This window comes from Pseudochaenichthys georgianus, chromosome 17 (assembly GCF_902827115.2).
Source record: "Pseudochaenichthys georgianus chromosome 17, fPseGeo1.2, whole genome shotgun sequence".
NCBI classification, from domain to species: domain Eukaryota; kingdom Metazoa; phylum Chordata; class Actinopteri; order Perciformes; family Channichthyidae; genus Pseudochaenichthys; species Pseudochaenichthys georgianus.
The window spans coordinates 3,710,259-3,734,454 of NC_047519.1; the positions used below are offsets into that span (position 1 = coordinate 3,710,259).

General features: G+C 42.4%; 3 protein-coding genes and 1 long non-coding RNA gene across 10 annotated transcripts in view; 2 read left to right on the plus strand and 2 right to left on the minus strand.

The window, feature by feature from the left end:
- exoc3 (exocyst complex component 3) overlaps positions 1 to 7,539 on the plus strand; it is a 28,898-nt gene extending 21,359 nt beyond the window's left edge. Inside the window, exons 13-16 of the mRNA XM_034105189.2 lie at positions 884 to 1,006; positions 2,354 to 2,515; positions 5,885 to 6,006; positions 7,121 to 7,539. Of these exons, the coding sequence (XP_033961080.1) occupies positions 884 to 1,006; positions 2,354 to 2,515; positions 5,885 to 6,006; positions 7,121 to 7,322 (609 nt within the window). The 3' untranslated portion in view covers positions 7,323 to 7,539. The remainder of the gene's footprint in view (positions 1 to 883; positions 1,007 to 2,353; positions 2,516 to 5,884; positions 6,007 to 7,120) is intronic.
- A 313-nt stretch (positions 7,540 to 7,852) lies between these two features.
- The window catches only part of rnf31 (ring finger protein 31), a 138,815-nt gene continuing 122,471 nt past the window's right edge, over positions 7,853 to 24,196 (minus strand). For all 6 annotated transcript variants that reach the window (XM_034105186.2, XM_034105184.2, XM_034105185.2 and 3 more), the window contains 5 exons: positions 11,875 to 11,985; positions 10,432 to 10,480; positions 10,033 to 10,129; positions 9,575 to 9,740; positions 7,853 to 8,475 (listed from right to left, as the gene is read on the minus strand). In XM_034105186.2, the coding sequence (XP_033961077.1) occupies positions 8,425 to 8,475; positions 9,575 to 9,740; positions 10,033 to 10,129; positions 10,432 to 10,480; positions 11,875 to 11,985 (474 nt within the window). In that variant the 3' untranslated portion in view covers positions 7,853 to 8,424. The remainder of the gene's footprint in view (positions 8,476 to 9,574; positions 9,741 to 10,032; positions 10,130 to 10,431; positions 10,481 to 11,874; positions 11,986 to 24,196) is intronic.
- On the plus strand, positions 14,945 to 17,198 carry LOC117462849 (uncharacterized). The gene is made up of 7 exons (XR_004553850.2): positions 14,945 to 15,143; positions 15,850 to 15,919; positions 16,001 to 16,107; positions 16,295 to 16,393; positions 16,513 to 16,620; positions 16,813 to 16,970; positions 17,108 to 17,198. It is a non-coding gene; the product is annotated as an uncharacterized lncRNA (long non-coding RNA).
- On the minus strand, positions 20,491 to 24,158 carry LOC117462848 (chromodomain-helicase-DNA-binding protein 8-like). 2 transcript variants are annotated; one of them, XR_004553848.2, is made up of 8 exons: positions 24,144 to 24,158; positions 23,394 to 23,463; positions 23,206 to 23,312; positions 22,928 to 23,026; positions 22,342 to 22,432; positions 21,996 to 22,153; positions 21,713 to 21,858; positions 20,491 to 20,577 (listed from the first exon to the last, which is right to left on the minus strand). XR_004553848.2 is itself a non-coding variant. In XM_034105196.2 (3 exons), exons 1-3 carry the CDS (start codon positions 22,350 to 22,352, stop codon positions 21,757 to 21,759), a joined length of 264 nt encoding a protein of 87 aa, XP_033961087.1. In that variant the 5' UTR covers positions 22,353 to 22,367; the 3' UTR covers positions 21,713 to 21,756. The 2 variants fall into 2 exon arrangements, 1 of the variants encoding a protein (XP_033961087.1); XM_034105196.2 differs by lacking the exons at positions 20,491 to 20,577; positions 22,928 to 23,026; positions 23,206 to 23,312; positions 23,394 to 23,463; positions 24,144 to 24,158 and having other exon boundaries at positions 21,996 to 22,146; positions 22,342 to 22,367.

A 24,196-nucleotide genomic window follows, 5' to 3' on the forward strand; every position in this document is an offset into this window, starting at 1 on the left:
TGACTCAGATGCTTTGTTTCACCAAACCATCTAGGAAAGCTCCATTGGAAGCCATTTGGAAATGTATTTCAAAAATACTTGGCAGGTCATTGGATCCACTATCATGGGCCACTTCTGATTGGTTAACAATGGCTGGTACATGTGGAGCACATCACTTATGATTGGTGTGGATGACTGACACACAAGAAGAACAAAAAACAAAACAAAAAAAATAGCAGGCTTTGCGATTTGATAATTGCATCATTTAAAATCGCGATTTCGATTTAAAATCGATTAATCGTTCAGCCCTTGCCCTTGAGAGGAAAAAGGTTCCCGACCCCTGCTGTAAATAATAATAAAGACCCTTGATCTATAACTTAACATCTCTGTCTCCTCTTGATCTGAGTATATTATAAAGAATAGCCAGTTCATTGAAGCATTATAGCACAGGCCTTGTCAGATGTTATATTACGCTGTTTTTTTTCTGCTTGGAATAGTTCTCTCTTTTTTCACCATATGTGTGTTTGCATCCCTGAACACCCCTTTTACGACTGTCACATTCAAAAAGAAGAAAATAACAAAGGACATGTTATTAGTGGTAACATTACCAAATAAATGATCAGATGCATTTTTTTAAGCTTTTTGGAAACATTTGCAAACAAACAATTGTCTGATAATTACAAAACTAGAATCTCAATCACTCTCACTGCACTGTGGCTCCTTTTGTTTTTGAAAGATAGCATGGCAGCAATTAGGCACGATGTTACTGATGCCTGAATACATTTAAGATAATCAATCTATTTCAGTTTAAGTGACAGTAAAAAGGACAACTGTGGGCAATCTGTTAATAAACTAAATGCTCCTTTGCATTTCCCTGCTGCCTCTGTTCCGTTGCATTGAGCAGCATCACCTGTACGAGCTGATGACCAGGAAGTGGCTGACGGGCTCTCACGCTGTGGACACCATCTGTGTGACGGTGGAGGACTACTTCAATGACTTCAACAAGATTAAGAAACCCTTCAATCAGGTAGGAGGAGAGAAGTTGGTGCAGCGATGATGTGTTTCAGTCGGCTGAAGTTAGCAAGGCTCCCTCTGCAGAAAGATCTGTGAGTACTGCAGGAGATAAACTCTCTGGCAAATACATGTTTATGATACGGTCATGTTTTGTTCAGCAGGATAATCCCCACATATAAACACCACTTTATAATTTATGAAACGTAAATGCAATCACCAGATGTAAAAACCTATAAACAAACTACATGACAGTAGGGTTGCAAAGGGGCGGAATATTTCCGGTAAATTTCCATGGGAAGTTAAGCTGGGACATTTTGGAAATATTTGATGCAAAATTAAACAAAAAACATGACATTTCAAGAGATTTCTTTTAATTTAAAAATGTTTAAGTAGAAAGGAACAAGTTTTAATTATTTTATTGAACAATTATTTGTTTCATTGAAGAACGAAAACAGGAATGTTGAGTTAAATATTACTCATCTCACCCAACCCCACTCATTAAAAAATGAACAAAAATGCACCCCCCCCCATCCAAAAATCCCCACAAAGTCCCATTCAAAATGTTAAATCTTCCTTCAAGCGATTTTCTGCATTTTTGCTAAACCCTTTCAGTCAACGGGCTCTTCCTGGCCCTCATCAACATCACACTGAGTCTTCCTCTTCAGTGTCACTGTCCAGCCTTGTGATGGCCAGTCTTCGATGGCTCTGTGTCAGGCTCAAAGAGCCTTACGTTTGCCCGAATGCCAACCAGTTTTTCCACTCTCACATTTGTGAGCCTGTTGCGAACCTTTGTGTGGTCTCAATAGCCACGCAGTAAGCAGTGTGCTATGGCATGGATATTCTCAAGTGTACTTGAATGGCATCTGTTTGTTTTAGTCAAGATTATGCTAAAATATACTTTACCCAACTATACTTAAGTTCCCTATGAAGAGCCAACCTTCAATTTTGAAAATTCCCAGTTTATTCCGTTAATTCCCGTGGAAAGTTTCCATCTTTGAAAATTCCTGGAATTTTGCAACCCTATATGACAGTCACATGACCCCACATCACCACAGCTAAGCTAAACGTGTTTGGCATGATGAACTTCAGTTTATATTAGTCACTTGTTAGCAACTGAAGTTTTTAGACATATTGAAGCTTCAGACATCACCAGCAGGATCTTTACTGAAGTATTTTATGATGTTTAACAGAACATGAAAATCTCTTTGGCTTTATCTTTTTTCAGCATCAAAAGACATGTTAAAAAAACTTTGATATGAGGAAATATGAAGTGCTGACATTTTAACAAATGTTTGGGTTCCAGGACTCATTCCTGCACCTCTCTGTGTGACTGCGGTCTTATGACACGTTGTGTCTGCAGGAGATGACGAGCGAGGCCCTGCGCAGGGTGGTGGTGGAGTACATCAAGGCGGTGATGCAGAAGAGGATCACCTTTAAGAACGCTGATGAGAGGAGGGAGGGGGCCGACAGGATGATCAAGGAGGCCGACCAGTTCAAGTTCCTCTTCAGGAAACTGGCTGCTGTGAGTGCACATGAAACACTTTTCACTGTCAGCACCAGCATCACAGGGGTAACTAACAAGGAGGGACAGCCACACAACACAAAGTCAATGCAAACATGAGAAGGGATTCCGTTCAGTGGTGGTAAAGATATGTTAGCCATCATCATCAATAATAAACATCCTAAAGGCCTTTCAGTATTTATATTCTATATTACAGTAAATACACATGTATGTTTGTAAACAGTACCATAGCTGCCATAGTTATGCCTTTTATAGATGAGGTTATTTTAAGTGTTGATGGAGTAGCTACAATATTGATAATTCTTTCCAAACCTAAAACAGGCATTTTTAAGGGGTTTGCGTGTCATCTTGCAGAAAGACCCAACTAAGCATGAATTCAAACTTTTTACAAATCAGCATCATGGTGTTATTCATTCTGGATCCTTGTGATCTGGTACTTGCAATTCAAATACAAAAAGCATGTGTTTTGGGTGACGTAAAGAAGAACAATTCAGCCCCCTGAACGAACACAAGAAAACACCAATGATGTTCTGATCAAAGTTGTGTGCATGAGGAGGGCAAATAACAATGCATAATACCACATTTACAGCACATCTGGTGTTGCTGGGGGATTGTCCCTCCCCCCATTCATTTAGAATTAGATTAGAATAAATTAGATTTACTTTATTGATCCCAAACTGGGAAATTGTCTTGTCTTAGCATTATGTAAAATATTTATTTCAACAGACGCTCTCTATTGAATACATAATATAAATATACAGAATGAGAACACACCATAATAGACCAACCTACTAACAGAATGTAAACCGAGGATGCTAGTTACAGTATGTGTCTGCAAAGTAATTGTAGTAAATTAAGTTCAAATGCAACAAGGTCAAGTGTGAGAAACAATATATACAAATAAATAAAGTAGGGTTATATAGTACTTTGAAAGTGCATCGGTAGGGAATTTTAAAGCAACCTGTGCTTTTAGCCAGTTGACAGAGAATCAACTTTTGGAGGATTGCGACCCTTAGTAAAAGTGCATGAGCCAAACACACATGGGCTCTTTCTCATTTATCTAATTCTCCTCCTTACTTACTTATATATTTACTTTGAATTCATTGACAGTATAATGAGACAATAACAGGCTACAGATGCGGACATATACACACACATATATTTATATAAACATATATATATGTAAGTATGAGAGCACTCTCATAATAACACAATCAGAGACTGGATATATCCACCCAAGCAGTTAATAAAATAATATTCAGGGCATGCATGCAGAGCTGTCATTGGCTGAGATAAGTCCGGCCGTGCGTCACACCATCTCTGTTGCCGGAAATAAATCCGTGGAGGATCCGCGGACTGGCGCGGAGGACCCATCAGTGTATCCTCGATTATAGCTCTTCCAGAGAGCCTCCTTGATGCTCAATCCTCGGTCCTCAATGTGCATTTAGAGAAATTAGATGTCCTTCAACATGGCGCGCTGAAATCCATTTCCGGGTCACTACCGGAGGACCGAGGAGTCGAGGAGGGGAAATGAGAAAGGGCCAGTGTGATCCAGAGCTGGAGTCTGTGGAGGACAGAGATGGGGGGGGAGCAGTCTGACTCTGTGGAGGACAGAGATGGGGGGGAGCAGTCTGACTCTGTGGAGGACAGAGATGGGGGGAGCAGTCTGACTCTGTGGAGGACAGAGATGGGGGGAGCAGTCTGACTCTGTAGAGGACAGAGATGGGGGGAGCAGTCTGACTCTGGAGGACAGAGATGGGGGGAGCAGTCTGACTCTGTGGAGGACAGAGATGGGGGGAGCAGTCTGACTCTGTGGAGGACAGAGATGGGGGGGAGCAGTCTGACTCTGTGGAGGACAGAGGTGGGGGGAGCAGTCTGACTCTGTGGAGGACAGAGATGGGGGGGAGCAGTCTGACTCTGTGGAGGACAGAGATGGGGGGGAGCAGTCTGACTCTGTGGAGGACAGAGATGGGGGGAGCAGTCTGACTCTGTGGAGGACAGAGATGGGGGGAGCAGTCTGACTCTGTGGAGGACAGAGATGGGGGGAGCAGTCTGACTCTGGAGGACAGAGATGGGGGGAGCAGTCTGACTCTGTGGAGGACAGAGATGGGGGGAGCAGTCTGACTCTGGAGGACAGAGATGGGGGGAGCAGTCTGACTCTGTGGAGGACAGCGATGGGGGGAGCAGTCTGACTCTGGAGGACAGAGATGGGGGAGCAGTCTGACTCTGGAGGACAGCGATGGGGGGAGCAGTCTGACTCTGTGGAGGACAGAGATGGGGGGAGCCGTCTGACTCTGGAGGACAGAGATGGGGGGGAGCAGTCTGACTCTGTGGAGGACAGCGATGGGGGGAGCAGTCTGACTCTGGAGGACAGAGATGGGGGGAGCAGTCTGACTCTGGAGGACAGCGATGGGGGGAGCAGTCTGACTCTGTGGAGGACAGAGATGGGGGGAGCAGTCTGACTCTGTGGAGGACAGCGATGGGGGGAGCAGTCTGACTCTGGAGGACAGAGATGGGGGGAGCAGTCTGACTCTGGAGGACAGAGATGGGGGGAGCAGTCTGACTCTGTGGAGGACAGAGATGGGGGGAGCAGTCTGACTCTGTGGAGGACAGCGATGGGGGGAGCAGTCTGACTCTGTGGAGGACAGCGATGGGGGGGGAGCAGTCTGACTCTGTGGAGGACAGAGATGGGGGGAGCAGTCTGACTCTGTGGAGGACAGAGATGGGGGGAGCAGTCTGACTCTGGAGGACAGAGATGGGGGGAGCAGTCTGACTCTGTGGAGGACAGAGAGGGGGGGAGCAGTCTGACTCTGGAGGACAGAGATGGGGGGAGCAGTCTGACTCTGTGGAGGACAGCGATGGGGGGAGCAGTCTGACTCTGGAGGACAGAGATGGGGGGGAGCAGTCTGACTCTGTGGAGGACAGAGATGGGGGGAGCAGTCTGACTCTGGAGGACAGAGATGGGGGGAGCAGTCTGACTCTGTGGAGGACAGCGATGGGGGGAGCAGTCTGACTCTGGAGGACAGAGATGGGGGGAGCAGTCTGACTCTGGAGGACAGCGATGGGGGGAGTAGTCTGACTCTGTGGAGGACAGAGATGGGGGGAGCAGTCTGACTCTGGAGGACAGAGATGGGGGGAGCAGTCTGACTCTGGAGGACAGAGATGGGGGGAGCAGTCTGACTCTGTGGAGGACAGAGATGGGGGGAGCAGTCTGACTCTGGAGGACAGAGATGGGGGGAGCAGTCTGACTCTGGAGGACAGAGATGGGGGGAGCAGTCTGACTCTGTGGAGGACAGCGATGGGGGGAGCAGTCTGACTCTGGAGGACAGAGATGGGGGGAGCAGTCTGACTCTGTGCTGGTTGCTGCAGGGTGAAGACACTGACCGGCTGTGTGGAGCCATCGCTGCCATCGCTGAGGTCTTCAAGCTGACAGACCCCACCCTGCTGTTCCTGGAGGTCACCACGCTGGTGTCCAAGTACCCCGACATCAGGTACACACACACACGTGCAATTAAAGGTATTTAAAGCTGTCATTTGTAGACAGCTATGTTTTACTCCTGGTGGTTGTTTAAAATAATAAAGTGTTATATGTGCATAGTGCTGTGTGCTGCTGCTGAGATTGAGGTTTGGGCTCTGACCTGGTAACTCTGAATCATTAACATTGTTTCTTAGGAATCATTCCTTTGAATACTGTCATGGCTTACACTAGGGACAAGCAGGAAGAGAACCAGATGCAGTATGGCCAAATGCAGTATTGGATGGTGCACGCATAACTGTTGAGGAAATATTTTCCTAGGCTCATAACTTTGACCCAGTTTAGTTTTACTGTCCTCTCTATGTTTCGTCTCCTTTTTCCTGCCTGGTAGCGTCAGGTCTTCTAGTGCTTCTCTGTTTTATCATGTTATGCAGAATGTTGATTATTCTCTCAGAACCAGCTAAATACATGGGACTGGGGGAGAGAACTTCAGAATTGGTCAGGCAGGAGTTGTGTCGCCTCGTGGCTGCAGCACATATATTTTCAACTCTCTGAAGAAGTTATCGGAAGTTACGGCCAGTGTGTGCCATCAAGCTCTTCCGTGTATCATTGTGTTTAGACTCCATGCTCCAGAAGTTTCCATTACAAAATGTTTTACTATGGAACACTGCACACTACTCGCACTCATCCACCACCATCTTGGCTACTTAGCAGAAGTTACACAACCAGTCGCATTTGTGGTGGAGCCAAATATCTTTTTGTTTCCAATTTAATAATTACACCACTATACTGGTGTCAAAAGAAAGCCACTTGTTATTGTATTGGGTTTATTTAGCTTTTAGCCGCTCGTAATGATTTGCTACCACAAACAAAGACGTTGCTAGCTAGCTGCCAAGCATACAGCGGCAGTCATCACTTCAGGTGTGGGCGCATCAGCAGTGTGGGTTCAGAGTAACTACAGAGGTTAACAGGGCACAACCTGCAGTGAACTAGGGATAGTATCCACATTTAGACACATTACACATGTTACTTTAAAAGTGTCTTGGGTGAGTTTTACACATGAATAATATGAGGTTGATAGCTATGTGCTCTAACACTGACTCTAATATTGTCCCTCCGGCTCTCCGTAGGGAGGAGCACATCCAGGCGTTGCTGGCGGTGCGGGGCGACGCCAGCAGGGAAATGCGGCAGATGATCATCGGGACTCTGAGCGAGAACAAAGTAACTTACTCTGCTGTCACACAGCCCATCTTCAAAGACATCGCCGTGCCAACCATCACCAACACCATGACGTCCATGACCTCCATGGCAACCGCAAAGCTGCTCAAATAAAGCCAGTCACTGTGACACTATGTCCACCTTCAGAATCCATAACATAAGCACATTTCATTTTCTTGTTTAATTCTGTTTGCTGTGCTTCTCTCCCCACCCTTAATGTTTTTATTGTCACCCTGATCACTTCTGCTTCAGCAAATAATACAATTGTAGTTGTAATAATGTGTTGGACGAAAGAAAGAATGAATAAAGAAAGACATCTTCAAGATTATAACTGAATCCTCCTACTGTCTGAAGCTCAGAAAGGTCATGTGTTTTTAATCTTTGAACCACAGACATCGTAGAGATATCTAGTGAGGAGTACCGTCATTGAGTAAATGTACTTAAATACATGTCACCAACGTTAATCCTATCCTTTAGAAACATATTAAATGCATCTGGCAGAACACATGTGACAGTTTGAAGGCTCTATTATAACTATTTTTATTTTGGGCACAGTACAGGCCACGACATGCACTCTGTGTGATTTACACTTGGCAGACTCTCATTTTGAACACAAAAAAATCTTAAATAATTCAACAAAGCAGTTGTTAAAATCTGTAGTTTTTACATCAGCAAACCTGTTCAACAAGAGTTTATATCCATTCAGTATTTCGTAGATACTACTAATATCTTTTAAGATTGTTACCGTATAATATTGAAATGTCAAGTTTTAACATGCACAACGAAGTATTGAATAATACCAAACAATGAAACATGTGCTGTAAAGGATTTCATGGTGTGACAAAGTAATTTGAGACCTTGGGGCCTGTATCATGGAGTGAGATTAGTGCGTTAGCTATTTTTGGCTTACAGGTTTTCTGCTATTGTGAAGCTGGTTAAGTTCTTACAGAGAGATCACAATGATACACAGCTAAAAGCTCCAATGAAGATTCAGTTCAGAGGGACCGATGGAATACTGATCAATCAGATCACGAGCCACATCTACAGGATCATGACAAGGACAAAAATGCTGCGTATACATTACAAACGGTACATTGTTGTATACATCAGTTTTTTACAATCCAAACAACAAGGACACTTTAACCATGTTGTCTCCTGTAGCTGGGTTTTAGGTTGAAATGTGAACAAATCACTGCAGGAAACAGGAAGTGACTCATTATTTCTTGCGTGGCACCTTGTCGCCCAGCGGTTCTTCATCCATCAGTCTCTGCAGAGAGACCACAAAGGATGTGTCACATGAATACAAATAAATAGTGTGACATACAGAATAAAAATACATTTGTGGAATAGATAAGGATAGTTTTGTTTCATCTGGTCCGAATAATATGTTACAAGCTATTACCATGATGAACTGCTGAACATTTCTGAATCATTCATTTCTAACACATTACACATGTAATTCAGTCAAATACATCTATTGTGTCTACGAGGGGGGGGGGGGGGGGCTTACTCTGTATGTCTTTAAAACCTCTGTTAGAGTGTCACCATATAAACTCTATTTTTTCTTTTATCAATGCTGAAGACTTTTCTGTTTGCTGCTGCGTTTTAAATCAAATAACAATTCATGTCCACTGTGACTTTTATTATTCTACTTTATTCTGTTTTATTTGCATTATCTTTACCTTCTAAGGGCTCTTTTTTAAATACATTTAAATGCACTTAGACTTGTTGTTGAATACTGCTTTATAAATAAACTCACCACTGTTACCTAATGGCAGTGGTTCTCAAACTTTTTCTGTCAGGCCCCCCCATTGAAAAAAAAAAGAAAGTCGGGCCCCCCCAACACAAATAGTCAGGCTCAGTGGTGGCGCCAGAGACTTCTTTTGGGCACCCCCAAAAGAAGTCTCTGGCACCGCCACTGAGCCAGAGACTTATTTTGGGCACCCCCAAAAGAAGTCACTTTGAGAACCACTGTCTAATGGTGACAGGTCTGGCCAATAATGAAATCCCTATCCTCCCAACAGACATTTCACTCAAATGCAACATGACCTCATGGTGGCGCTAGAGATACAGTACTCCAGTGCGGCACTAGGTGGGGAACTGACTGACAAGAGCCATGATGCTAGCATGGCTAAACCAAGCAACCAAAGTGTTATTTATTAATTAAACACACACAAGTAGCCTTGTCTGCTGTATGCCTCACACTATCACACAAATGGTTAATAGAAGATCAAGTGTAAAGACATTCTGACTAGATTTTTGACAAATGTAATTGGCAATATTTCATGTGTATCATCTTATTAATATAAAAAATACAAATATTGAAATAAAAATATTGATCACACACACACACATATTGCGCTGACCTGCAGCACTCGGCTGAAGTAGGTGAAGCTGTCCTCCCCCTCCCTGCGGGAGTCCTCCACCTTGTACCTCCTGCAGGCCAGCAGCAGCTCGTTGGAGCTGTAGAGGGGGGCGGGGTCTATGGAGTGGCTGTTGATCAGACTCACCAGGTACTCCCTGTAGTGCTTCCTGGAGACAGACCAAGACATGTTAGTGACACAGCATGCAGCTTTCTGCTCGTCTGAGAATAACATGTTCGGATGTCACCCGTTTTCTTTTTTACAGCCTGCCTCTTTTTTCAGGAGTACAAAAGACCCCCAGCACCAATACTAGCAACAAACTGTTCTGTCTGCTGCCAGACGGTACCACATCATCCAACCATGAGAGATTAAAGGTCTGACTGAAGGATGACCACCCAGCACATAAAACATGTTGCTCAGGTTGGAATGAGACGAAGACATTGTGAATAAAGAAGTCATACTCGCAGAGTCCAGCATGTCCAGGCTGAGTCTGAGCTGCACAGTCTGAGTCTGGCTGCTGCCCCCCCTCATCCTTCTGCTCTACCACTCCACACAGACCTGAGACAGGAGGAGGGTCACAAACAAAGAAAGAGGAACAAAGAGCAGAGGGGGGGAATAGCAACAGAAAACAGTTAAGTTGCAGTTCAACTATGCTTCTTTCATCTCTGTCAAAGAAGCAAACATCATTTTAGGTATTATTCAAATAACGTGCAAAATGGATTCTTTTATGGCAACATGCACAGAGCCTCAATAAGTTAACACTGAAGTCATCATCTGTGATTGGGGTTTTATGTTTTATGTTTTTGAACCAGCAATGCCAAGAAAGCTGGACTCTGTGTTTGATCATCCCTCTGACCCACCTGTCTGTGTTCCAGGGGGGGGCTCAGTGTTGAAGGCCACTCCATTATTCTGTAAGTCACAAAGACACGGGAAACAAGCTGTGCTCAAAAGATTCTGTTTATCTACCATCTCATTTCTTCATTTCCTGTAAATTAAAGATGTGTTTTCCCTCTCTACTTCCTGCGACTGTCAAAGTCAACTTTAATGTCTTATTCAGTTTGTGTTTACAGACAGAGAGATCGAAATGACGTTTCCAACAATCCCGAATGTAAAATTATACAGTAGACAAATATGTATAACATATATATAATCCTATATACACATATATAGTAACTTCAATATCAATATCTTTGGTGCAAGATTGTCCATAAAATGTGTATTTATTGTCCATAGCAGCGTAAAAAAAAAAGCGTTGGATTGAAGTGTGTGGGGGAGTTATAGTCAAGTGGGGGCAGGGGAGAGAGGGGGAGAGAGATGAGCCTCCTGAACGAAGCTGTTTTTCAGTCTGGTTGTGCTCGACCTCAGGCTGCGGAACCTCCTCCCTGAAGGCAGGAGGGTGAGGAGGCAGGTGGAGGGATGGAAGGGGTCACCCACGTGTCATCACATGACATGTTACTTGTTAGACGCTTTTATCCAAAGCGACTTACATACTCAATACTGTGGGCAATCCCCACAGGAGCAATTTGGGGTGAAGTGTCTCAGGGACACAACGACATGCTGACTGCAGTGGGGTTTGAACCTGTGCTCCCTTGATCCGAACACCAACGCTCTATCCACTGCGCCACACTCCACAATGCTGAGTGCTCTGCGGGTGAGGCGGGTGTTATAAATGTCCATGAGTGATGGGAGTGAGGCACCAATGATCCTCTCAGCATTGTTTACGAAGCGCTGCAGTGTCTTGCGGTTGGATGCTGTGCAGCTTCCGAACCACAAGGTGATGCAGCTGCTGAGGATGCTCTTGATGGTAGAAGGAGAGCACGATGGGGGGGGGGGCTCCTGCTCTCTTCAGTTTGCGGACGAAGTAGAGGCGCTGCTCAGTGATGTTCACCCCCAAGCATTTGGTATAGCTCACCTGCTCCACAGCAGCACCACCGATGGCCAATGGGGTGAGGTTCTCCTGAAGTCGACAACAATCCCCTTTGTTTCTCCACATTGAGAAAGAGGTTGTTGTCTATGCACCGCGCGGCTGCTGGTTCACCTCCACCCCGTAGTGGGTCTCGTCTTTGTTGCTGATGAGACCCACTACGGTGGTGTCATCTGCCAACTTGATGAAGATGTGTATGGGTTCAGCCTGTGATATGTGACAGTGTGGAACTTTAAAATGTTTAGGTTTCAAGTGCAATCATTTTACTGAGGTTACATAGTGTGTGTGTGTGTGTGTGTGTGTGTGTGTGTGTGTGTGTGTGTGTGTGTGTGTGTGTGTGTGTGTGTGTGTGTGTGTGTGTGTGTGTGTGTGTGTGTACCTGCAGTGAGGTCTGCAGTCTGGAAGGTTCCCAGTCTCTCAGATAGAAGAGGCAGTCTCTGGGATGGTGGGCGTGTAATCCAGACACACTGCACTCGTCCACTGCACAGGTCTGAGGAGAGGGGACATGTTCAGGTCTGAGGAGAGGGGACATGTTCAGGTCTGAGGAGAGGGGACATGTTCAAGTCTGAGGAGAGGGGACATGTTCAGGTCTGAGGAGAGGGGACATGTTCAAGTCTGAGGAGAGGGGACATGTTCAGGTCTGAGGAGAGGGGACATGTTCAGGTCTGAGGAGAGGGGACATGTTCAGGTCTGAGGAGAGGGGACATGTTCAGGTCTGACAGATGTTAATGTTCAAGTATGTCAGATGTTAAAGGTCCCATGTAATGCTTTTCCGGCTGTTATCCTCCTGCATGTAAATGGTCTGCAGAGTCAAAAACCCTCAAAGTACACCCTGTAGCGAGTATAACTCTAAAGAAAATACCTGTCTATGCTGCCCCATAACTCCTCATTGGAGATTTTTAGATTCTTCCCGGTACCAAGTGACGTAACGACAATCTAAATGGACCTATTGGTTCAAATGGACCAATCCGCAGAGCTCCTCACACACCAGGATCCCTTGGCGTCACTATCAAACGCAGTTGGGGGACCTTTAGCGTCGAGCATAGAGCTTCCTGAACGTTGGTAATAGACAAGTTGGGATCGCGGAGAAACACCACTCAGGCGATACTCCGCGGAGTTTCACCCAGACCCCACGCAGCATTCTCATCTGTTTGTCAATACTGGTGTCCTTTTCTGGTTACTAACGCCATAAACACATAAACACACATCAGAGCACAGTGGGCTCACAGGGAGGGGGGGGGGCAGGAGCTCCAACAAGCCGTTTAGGACAGAGAGTGAATACACAGACTTTACAGAGATGCTGTGAGAAACCAATGTGAGTTTGGAACATTGCACAGTATAAATCTATTCTAGTAGACCTCATCAATGGAATTATGATCAGTGGAAATGGCCGTGACATGGGACCTTTAATGTTCAGCTCTGTCAGATGTTAATGTTCAGCTCTGTCAGATGTTAATGTTCAGGTGTGTCAGATGTTAATCACATATGGTAACCTAAAGCTGCATTCACACCAAACCATGGGTTTGAAGCATTTCATTCGGACTGACTTTCAGCTACTTCTGTGATGTGTTTAATACACGGCACATTGAGGCCACAGCTTGTTTAAAACAACAACACTGGGGGAGAGGTTAGCTTAGCTGATGCTATGGACTGGTGAAGTGATGAGGACGTTAGCATCTCAAAGGCTCCCTCAACAAATGGCATAATGGCTTTTTTCTTTGGGTTTTAGAATATTGCAGAAAATAAGATCTTAGGCAAAAACACGTTGTGTTCAGCAGTTGGAATGTGAACAGTTCTATGTAGCAAATGAGATCACGGTCACATGATTTCACATCACCATCACTGAGCTCAAGGAGGGGTGATGATTTTTAGTCTTCTCATTTATATATATATATATATATATTAGCCTCTTGTTAGCAAACACTTTTTTAATGTCACATAGAAGCTTCAGAGATTCACCAGTGGGGTTCAGTAACATATTTTATGTCTTAGAACGTGACTATTTCACAGCTTGTGTTAACCAAAGACATTATTTCAGGCTTCCAACAAAAAGATATTAAAAAACGATAACCGAGGAACCAGCAGACCATCCTCCGATGAACTCCTCAGACACTCGCCCCGCCCCCTTACTGTGTATCGCTCACTGATTGGACGATGCAGCGCATGCACTGATCTGATGCTTCTTGACATGAGAGCAGTTTCCCAGCGGAGTGAAGAAAATACATGAACCTCACGAGAGTGACTCCTCAGTCCGTGTTCTGTTTCAATTCATGTTTCATTTAGTTACAAATATGTGATATATCTGAACAACAAAGTGGTCAAAAATCAATTCATTTATTGGAAAGGTTTTCATGATCGCTTTTTTCGTTTTACATTTTCATTTATTGTCATTAATGACTGACTGAATAGTCAGTCATTAAGTGCTATTTAAAATGTTAATGTTCTACATATCCACACAAACAAACGAAGTGTGCAATCCAATGAATGTTAATCTAACTGGGTTTTGATAGATAACATATCTATTTTTCTTCTCTCAATTATTGTATTTCTATTGCGCACTCTAATCAATATTAATCAAACTAGTGTTCGTTTATACATTTTAAGAATGGCGTTTATCTTTTTTGAGAATGAGTTCTTATTTTATTTTATGTATTGGGGTCTACAACAGATGATACAAATGTTTGTGTCAGTAAATGTGTACTAACAGAGGCGGGGGTGTGTGTGGAAACAACGGGGACAGAGCTGCTGTCAGACGATTAGCTGTGCGGCGTCATCACAAACGGACGTCGCTTCACGTGACGCTCCGGAGGAAAGGACGTCCCATTGCTCTTAAAACTCATTTCCCTGCTTCTCGTGGTTTCCTTGCGTCCCTCCATGCTTCCCTGGTGGGAGGGACTAGTCACAGGGAAACGACGCAAGTGAGGTAAGCAAGGATTTCATTTAACCAACCTGAGATGTATGGAATGCCATTTAAGCCAATATTAAATAAATAAATATATACATAAATAATTAAATAAATACATATATATATAAATATGCCTATGAAATAAATTATAAAATAAATAAATTAGGCAATAAATATGTATACATGTACATTTAAATACACATTTATTTATTTCATGGGACTTTTATTTCATAATGACACATTTATTTATTTCAAGAGACTTGTATTTCATAATGACACATTTATTTATTTCAAGAGACTTGTATTTCATAATGACACATTTATTTATTTCAAGAGACTCGTATTTCATAATGACATATTTATTTATTTCAGATGACTTGTATTTCATAATGACGCGTTTCTTTATTTCAAGAGACTCGTATTTCATAATGGCTTATTTCATGTGACTTGTATTTCATGATCAGACATTTCCATTCGTTATATGCAAATGGTCCAGAGACCCAGACCAAAGCAACAGCACTGACTACTCGAGAAGAGGAAGAAAATGGAGGAGAAGGACTATAAGGCAAACTACTAAATGAAAATAACAACATGGAAGACGTCGGTGGGCTCCAAGACTTAACTGGTTCTTATCTGGTCTGCTCTGGTCTTATCTGGTCCGCCCAATGCTGCTCTTCTGAGAGCAACCGCTCTGACAGCTCTCTCTAGTCTCTACTGGGAAACAGCTAAAAGTCCTTCTAGAGGTAAGCAACGCTACACAATTACACCCAGTCTGAGAGTAAAATATGTCTCGAAGGTTCGTTTTGCTTTCTTACAACGTTAAGTTAATGTTAACGTAACCTTACGTTTGCTAGGAGGCTATCGTTACGAGCTAGCTGTCTTAGCTAACAACAGTTAGCAGCTAACGTTTTCTGCAGTTTGTGTTGCCCCTGAAAAACGTGATGTGGTTATTTAAGGGTATGTTAAATTAACGTTATTTTACAAGTTGAGAGAGTTAAGTTGTGTTTAAAATCGTCAATGTAATGCACTTTAGAGGTTTTGTGTTGGACATGAAGTTAGCTAACGTTAGCTAACTCCACCAGGTTAGCATGTTAAGCTGTACTTTCTGTGGCAACAAGCTTAATACAAAGAGGGGGTTTGTGCTTCATTGCAAACTTTTCTTTGTTAATCTACCTGAAACTGTAGGGACAGTTTGTTTCTACTCAACTATACAGACCATTGTTGAGGAGATTCAAAACATACTGTCCAACATATACCTTGAGTAATGTTACTTTGCTGCTAAAAATGAAACATCAGATCCTCATCTGATAATGATGTTTCATTTTCATTCACATCACCAAAGTGTGTGAGCCTGTCAGGGGATTTGATCTGTTCTCTGCATGTCCTAAACACTGCTCTGGTATTACTTATCTTGTAACATGTAAGTCTCCCGCTCTTGTCATCTTTCAGGCTTTGCGTTTGAACTCCTATGACTGGTTGCGGACTTGAAGGGAACGCCTTCCTGACATCCAGGAAAAAGGTGAGATTATAATATATTTGAATGCCAAAAGCAAGTTATTGTTTTTAACTTTTTAAATATGATTGTTTTGGGGCATTTCAGTTTTATTGGACAGGCAGTAGAGATCTACTGGAAACAGTGGAGAGGGAGGAGATGATATGCAGCATACGGCCAGCCGGATGGTTGCTGCTCCGTGTGGAACGTGTGAGGTAAAGCACTTTGGTACCCAGTTATTTATGGTGTTGAGTTTGAATTTAGCTTTTGGAATGTAATTTCCAACTGTGCATTGTAAAGACTGAAAAAACAGCCTCAGGTTAAAGCTTGACATGATTTGGTCTTTTACTTAAGAAGGTGTTTGTCCTCCTGTGTTGTCTTATTTCCTTATCTTTCTTTCAGGTGTAACATCTACCAATGGTTGTACATGACAGAGACCTCCTCCGCCTCTTTGCTGTCTTACTAGTCAACCCTTCTGATCAGGTCCTTTCCTAAATAGTGGTAAGTTTTACAGTTCAGTGTATGTTAATATAAATGTGCTATATAAATAGTTATACTAATATTATTGTTGTTACTATTATTAATAATGTCTTCTTTGTTTTCTTTATTCATTGCTGCAGAAAGGATCATGCCCGCCCACATCAAACACCTGATCAAGAGCTGGTGAACCTCACTGCTGCAGACACCTGCTATTCCACTCTGACTGGAACCCTCAAAATGACCTGCAGGTACAATATATATATATATATATATATATATATATATATCTGCTCTGTCCGTCCTAAAGATAGTTCAACAACAGTCTTTCCGTTTATTCCCTCGGTTCTTTAAGTGTATATTTTCCCATTTAATGCTTAAAAACGTTGAACAGCAGCTGCACATGATGCTCTTTTGACCCCTCTTTTAATTTTTTATTTCAGGCTCAAGCTCGGTTCGTCATCGTTTTGGCCAGTCTAAGGCGGTGAAGGTGTACCGCCTGATCACTAGAAACTATGAGAGGGAAATGCTGGATAAAGCTAGTCTGAAGCTCGGGCTGGACCGTCCCGTCCTGCAGAGCATGAGTGGCAACAACAACGGGGTGAGAAAAATAAAATCTGTCATATTTCTAGATGCCAAGTCATGTTTGGGTCAGTCGCTGTTGCAGTACGCTTAGTTTATTTTCAAAAAGAGTTTTCTAAATCCACTTGTGTAAATGTCTCTCTGCGTCGCCTTTAGCCGGTCCAGCAGTTCTCCAAGAAGGAGATCGAGGACCTGCTGAGGAAAGGAGCCTACGCCGCCATCATGGACGAGAACGACGAAGGCAATCGCTTCTGCTAGGAGGACATGGACCAGATCCTGCAGCGAAGAGCCTCCATCATCACCATCACCAGGCGTCTTAGCAGCACGAGCCACTTGCGCTTTGTGAGACACCAAGTTCTTGGTTATTTGAAATGTAATATTGATGATGTAATAATTAAAACTAGGGATGGGTACCGAGCCCTGGTATTAAATGGGCCCCGGGGCTGAATTATGAAAGACCGTGGTACCGTTAACGTCCAACGTTATCGATCTTTTTATCGGTGCTGGAGACATTTAAAAAATAGATGTCATATGTATTATATCTACATAAACATTATATCGCAGTCTTACTGTTGCCAACTCCGTTTCTAATATGCAACAAGACTACATAGTGCGTCTATGATTTATTTTCGATCTTTCCAATCCAGACGAGAGATCTCTCTCCCCTGTCGGTGTGCGAGGGGGTGGGGCAGTTTACACACAGAACTTGCTACATGCATGCAACACACACACACACACACACACACACACACACACACACACACACACACACACACACGCGCGCGCACACAAACACACGGCAGAGAGAACTAAGCACCCCTTAAGCCCCCCGAGCACACACTCTCGGCTCACTAGAATGAATGGAGAGAGAGAATAAATCTAGATTCGGCTTTCAGTGCATTTTACAGCTTTAAGGACTTAATGATTCTAGGTCTATACAATAGTTCATACTGGGAAGTTTATTTAGTTTCAAAAAAATTATCCACCGATTTACAGACGTCTCTTTCCCCATGTTAGTCAATGGGGAAAAAGTATTTCTGGGCCAGTCGATGTCACAGACTGATAAGGAAATTGTAGTACTGCCGTTTGGACACAACGAATATTTTCCTCAGAGTCCGGCGCACTTCCTGGGGGCTTTGTCTTGAGGTGGAAAATGCTTGTTGCCAATAGTGCAAAAAGAGTTTAGGGCGGTAACACGAGCTATTTGTCTAAACATTTATCAAAAGTGCTCCACATCCAGACGGAGGAATGCACCGGACTGTCTTTCTAGTAGCTCTGTAGCTCCATGCACGAGTAACGTTTCCACGTCAGGTGTTCTGTATGCTAGCAGCAACACACAAAGTTAACTCAATGATACAAACATGGGTTAATGATTAGAGGAAACTGAGTTATTTATTTTGTTAAAGTTACAGCTATTCTGTTTACAGTTCTATCATCACATTATTGAATACGATTTGTTAAAACATTGTTGTTTCTTATTTTCAGTTTGCTTCAAGCTGTGGCCGTACGAGAAAGGCCTTTTTGCTTACCTTACTAAATGGTCTAATGGTCAGTGCAACGGGGGGCGGGGAGAAACTCACGGAAGTGATTTCAAAACAAAAGCGGTGATAATATTATAAACAAAGGGAAACAAGGTGAATTTATCGATCACAACGAAAACGGCCAAGAAAATGGATGTTATTAAGGGCTGTAAATATAATAAGAGCCCAGAAAATGGATGTTATTAAGGGCTGTAAATATAATAAGCCTATGTCTAAAATGGACAACATTGTTAGGAGATTTAAACTATACAGCGATTCTGCACTGTGGTCACTCCGCCGTCTCTCGTGTTTTTTTTCTTTCAAATCAGCTGCTCTTCATTCCTGCTATATTTGACCAGTGATACAAATATGTTTTACCACAAGTTCTTAAGGAAACTGACACTGTTGGACTCGGTACTATTTTGACTTCTACCAGAAATAAAATGAAGTAGCCTACTTTTGCTGTGTAGCTACTTTGTGAGTAATCCTCTGTCAGAGTCCCCTCCTTAGTAGGCTACATAATGCATGTTTTTCTGCTATCTTTGATGAATGATAAAAATATGATTTTACCATTAGTTTTTAATTAAATTGATACTGTTTGACTTTGTATTATTTAGCCTGCTACTTACAATACATTGAAGTACTTTTACTGTGTATTGTTTGAGGAATCCTCTGTCAAAATCCCCTGCTGAGAACAAAATCTGGCCACTTCTGCTAAGTTTGATGAGGGAATTATTTTGTGTTGCCATTAGTTCTTCGTGAGATAATTGATCCTGTTGGACTCAGTATGACTGAAACTACCCCCGCAAGTACTATGAAGTACTTACTGTGTACTTTTCCAACAATCCTCTGTCAATATGTCCCCTCCTGAGAACAAGAATGCATGTTTCTCTGCTATTTTGAATAAACGTTAAAAAAAACTTTCTTCATGAGACTGATATTGTTGGACAGAGTATTTTAAGAGGATGGTAGACTTGATACCAGCAATACTTCCAGTCAGTACTCCAGCAGCAGCATTTGTACCCCTTGGAAAGTCTTTAGAGTCTGGCCTGGATAGCTGGTCTGTCCTTCAGCACACTGACACACTCAGTCACTCTTGTTGGCCTCTTATGAAGCTGCTGTCTTTTAATATATGATTATTTCTCTGCTCCTAGTTCATTCCTCGCAGATTCTGCACAGAGAGTGCCCTAACTTACAGCAGTTGAAAAGATTTGTGAAAGGATAAATTCTTCATGGGCTTCAATGGCTCGTTTTACTAAACACCCTTTACCCTTTGCTTGTATTATCCTCAGATAGTGGTTTGTTTAAATAACTAGTGACATTTTAATAAATATTGCAAAAAATGGCTACAAAATATATAACCTGGCCGGCTTAGCCAGTGTGTAATTCTTCAAGCACCACAAGATTCATAGTTTATAAAGTACAATTCTGGGCCATTGATTGTGTCATTTCTCCAAACACATACAGTAAAAATGCCTGTTTTGAAGCCTTAAAATGGTGCAGGAAAAGGACTTTACATTGTATTATACTTAAAGACAGGACTATTCAGTTAAGAGAAGAGAAAAAGGAAAGCAAATTGTCATAATGGGTGATGTAACCTTAATCAAATCAAGTTTTATTTATATAGCACATTTATAAACGATTTTTGGTCGAGCCAAAGTGCTGTACATATAATAAAAATAGCCTACAGTAGACATTTTACAGCTAATACAACAGCACAGATTGTTCAGAATATCAGTATGAGAAAAACGACACCCTCTGTCCTTAGACCCTCACATCGTACAAGGAAAAACTTCCAGAGAAAACCCACAGTTTGAGGGGAAACATGGGAGAAACCTCAGGGAGAGCAACAGAGGAGGGATCCCTCTCCCAGGACGGACAGACGTGCAATAGATGCCGTGTGTAACTCGAAGAGATAATACATTTTACAGCGTAGGAAGACCGAATTCAAAATATAAACGGCAACAAAGAAATTATAAAAAATGTTTTTCTTTTTCTTGTTAATTCCCATTATCTTCTCTATTATGTATCTTCCGGTCTTTGCCAATCTGGCCAGCATCTCTTGGTCCTCCACGTCTTTCTCGTACAGCCACAGCTTGAAGCAAACTGAAAATAAGAAACAATAATGTTTTAACAAATCGTATTCAATAATGTGATGATAGAACTGTAAACAGAATAGCTGTAACTTTAACAAAATAAATAACTCAGTTTCCTCTAATCATTAACCCATGTTTGTATCATTGAGTTAACTTTGTGTGTTGCTGCTAGCATACAGAACACCTGACGTGGAAACGTTACTCGTGCATGGAGCTACAGAGCTACTAGAAAGACAGTCCGGTGCATTCCTCCGTCTGGATGTGGAGCACTTTTGATAAATGTTTAGACAAATAGCTCGTGTTACCGCCCTTACATGCTAAACTCTTTTTGCACTATTGGCAACAAGCATTTTCCACCTCAAGACAAAGCCCCCAGGAAGTGCGCCGGACTCTGAGGAAAATATTCGTTGTGTCCAAACGGCGGTACTACAATTTCCTTATCAGTCTGTGACATCGACTGGCCCAGAAATACTTTTCCCCATTGACTAACATGGGGAAAGAGACGTCTGTAAATCGGTGGATAATTTTTTTGAAACTAAATAAACTTCCCAGTATGAACTATTGTATAGACCTAGAATCATTAAGTCCTTAAAGCTGTAAAATGCACTGAAAGCCGAATCTAGATTTATTCTCTCTCTCCATTCATTCTAGTGAGCCGAGAGTGTGTGCTCGGGGGTGCGGGGCTTAAGGGGTGCTTAGTTCTCTCCGCCGTGTGTTTGTGTGCGCACGCGTGTGTGTGTGTGTTGCATGCATGTAGCAAGTTCTGTGTGTAAACTGCCCCAACCCCTCGCACACCGACAGGGGAGAGAGATCTCTCGTCTGGATTGGAAAGATCGAAAATAAATCATAGACGCACTTTGTAGTCTTGTTGCATATTAGAAACGGAGTTGGCAACAGTAAGACTGCGATATAATGTTTATGTAGATATAATACATATGACATCTATTTTTTAAATGTCTCCAGCACCGATAAAAAGATCGATAACGGTACCACGGTCTTTCATAATTCAGCCCCGGGGCCCATTTAATACCAGGGCTCGGTACCCATCCCTAGTTTTAATTATTACATCATCAATATTACATTTCAAATAACCAAGAACTTGGTGTCTCACAAAGCGCAAGTGGCTCGTGCTGCTAAGAACATACCTGGTGATGGAGGCTCTTCGCTGCAGGATCTGGTCCATGTCCTCCTAGCAGAAGCGATTGCCTTCGTCGTTCTCGTCCATGATGGCGGCGTAGGCTCCTTTCCTCAGCAGGTCCTCGATCTCCTTCTTGGAGAACTGCTGGACCGGCTAAAGGCGACGCAGAGAGACATTTACACAAGTGGATTTAGAAAACTCTTTTTGAAAATAAACTAAGCGTACTGCAACAGCGACTGACCCAAACATGACTTGGCATCTAGAAATATGACAGATTTTATTTTTCTCACCCCGTTGTTGTTGCCACTCATGCTCTGCAGGACGGGACGGTCCAGCCCGAGCTTCAGACTAGCTTTATCCAGCATTTCCCTCTCATAGTTTCTAGTGATCAGGCGGTACACCTTCACCGCCTTAGACTGGCCAAAACGATGACGAACCGAGCTTGAGCCTGAAATAAAAAATTAAAAGAGGGGTCAAAAGAGCAGCTGCTGTTCAACGTTTTTAAGCATTAAATGGGAAAATATACACTTAAAGAACCGAGGGAATAAACGGAAAGACTGTTGTTGTTGTTGTAGCCCTATTGAACTATCTTTAGGACGGACAGAGCAGATATATATATATATATATATATTGTACCTGCAGGTCATTTTGAGGGTTCCAGTCAGAGTGGAATATCACACAGGTGTCTGCAGCAGTGAGGTTCACCAGATCAGGTGTTTGATCCTTTCTGCAGCGATGAATAAAGAAAACAAAGAAGACATTATTAATAATAGTAACAACAATAATATTAGTATAACTATTTATATAGCACTTACACAATAATTGCAAAGTGATTCTCACAACAAAAATAAAGAACAAAACAATAAAAAAACGAATTATTATAGGAATGTTAAAATACAAATAAATGATAAAGATTCTGAGGCCGACTACAAAAGGTAGACTCCATGGCTCTTGATGACATCAATGAGCAGTCCCAAAACATGCTGCTGTATCAAAAGAAATAGGTCCAGATTTCTTCTATTTAGGGTTTGTATCATTTGTTGTATTGATTGCTGATGGATGTTAAGATATGTTTTACAATTATAACAAAAAGATTATTGTAATTGGAATCAAAAAGTTTACAAATCGTAGTTTTAATAAAATGACTAGCAATATAGGATTTATTCAACAGCGGTAAAGCATTAAGTTACTAAATTAACGTACACTGAACTGTAAAACTTACCACTATTTAGGAAAGGACCTGATCAGAAGGGTTGACTAGTAAGACAGCAAAGAGGCGGAGGAGGTCTCTGTCATGTACAACCATTGGTAGATGTTACACCTGAAAGAAAGATAAGGAAATAAGACAACACAGGAGGACAAACACCTTAAGTAAAAGACCAAATCATGTTAAAACCTGAGGCTGTTTTTTCAGTCTTTACAATGCACAGTTGGAAATTACATTCCAAAAGCTAAATTCAAACTCAACACCATAAATAACTGGGTACCAAAGTGCTTTACCTCACACGTTCCACACGGAGCAGCAACCATCCGGCTGGCCGTATGCTGCATATCATCTCCTCCCTCTCCACTGTTTCCAGTAGATCTCTACTGCCTGTCCAATAAAACTGAAATGCCCCAAAACAATCATATTTAAAAAGTTAAAAACAATAACTTGCTTTTGGCATTCAAATATATTATAATCTCACCTTTTTCCTGGATGTCAGGAAGGCGTTCCCTTCAAGTCCGCAACCAGTCATAGGAGTTCAAACGCAAAGCCTGAAAGATGACAAGAGCGGGAGACTTACATGTTACAAGATAAGTAATACCAGGATATGCAGAGAACAGATCAAATCCCCTGACAGGCTCACACACTTTGGTGATGTCCTCATCTGATAATGATGTTTCATTTTTAGCAGCAAAGTAACATTACTCAAGGTATATGTTGGACCCAACTCATGTACAGTATGTTTTGAATCTCCTCAACAATGGTCTGTATAGTTGAGTAGAAACAAACTGTCCCTACAGTTTCAGGTAGATTAACAAAGAAAAGTTTGCAATGAAGCACAAACCCCCTCTTTGTATTAAGCTTGTTGCCACAGAAAGTACAGCTTAACATGCTAACCTGGTGGAGTTAGCTAACGTTAGCTAACTTCATGTCCAACACAAAACCTCTAAAGTGCATTACATTGACGATTTTAAACACAACTTAACTCTCTCAACTTGTAAAATAACGTTAATTTAACATACCCTTAAATAACCACATCACGTTTTTCAGGGGCAACACAAACTGCAGAAAACGTTAGCTGCTAACTGTTGTTAGCTAAGACAGCTAGCTCGTAACGATAGCCTCCTAGCAAACGTAAGGTTACGTTAACATTAACTTAACGTTGTAAGAAAGCAAAACGAACCTTCGAGACATATTTTACTCTCAGACTGGGTGTAATTGCGTTGCTTACCTCCAGAAGGACTTTTAGCTGTTTCCCAGTAGAGACTAGAGAGAGCTGTCAGA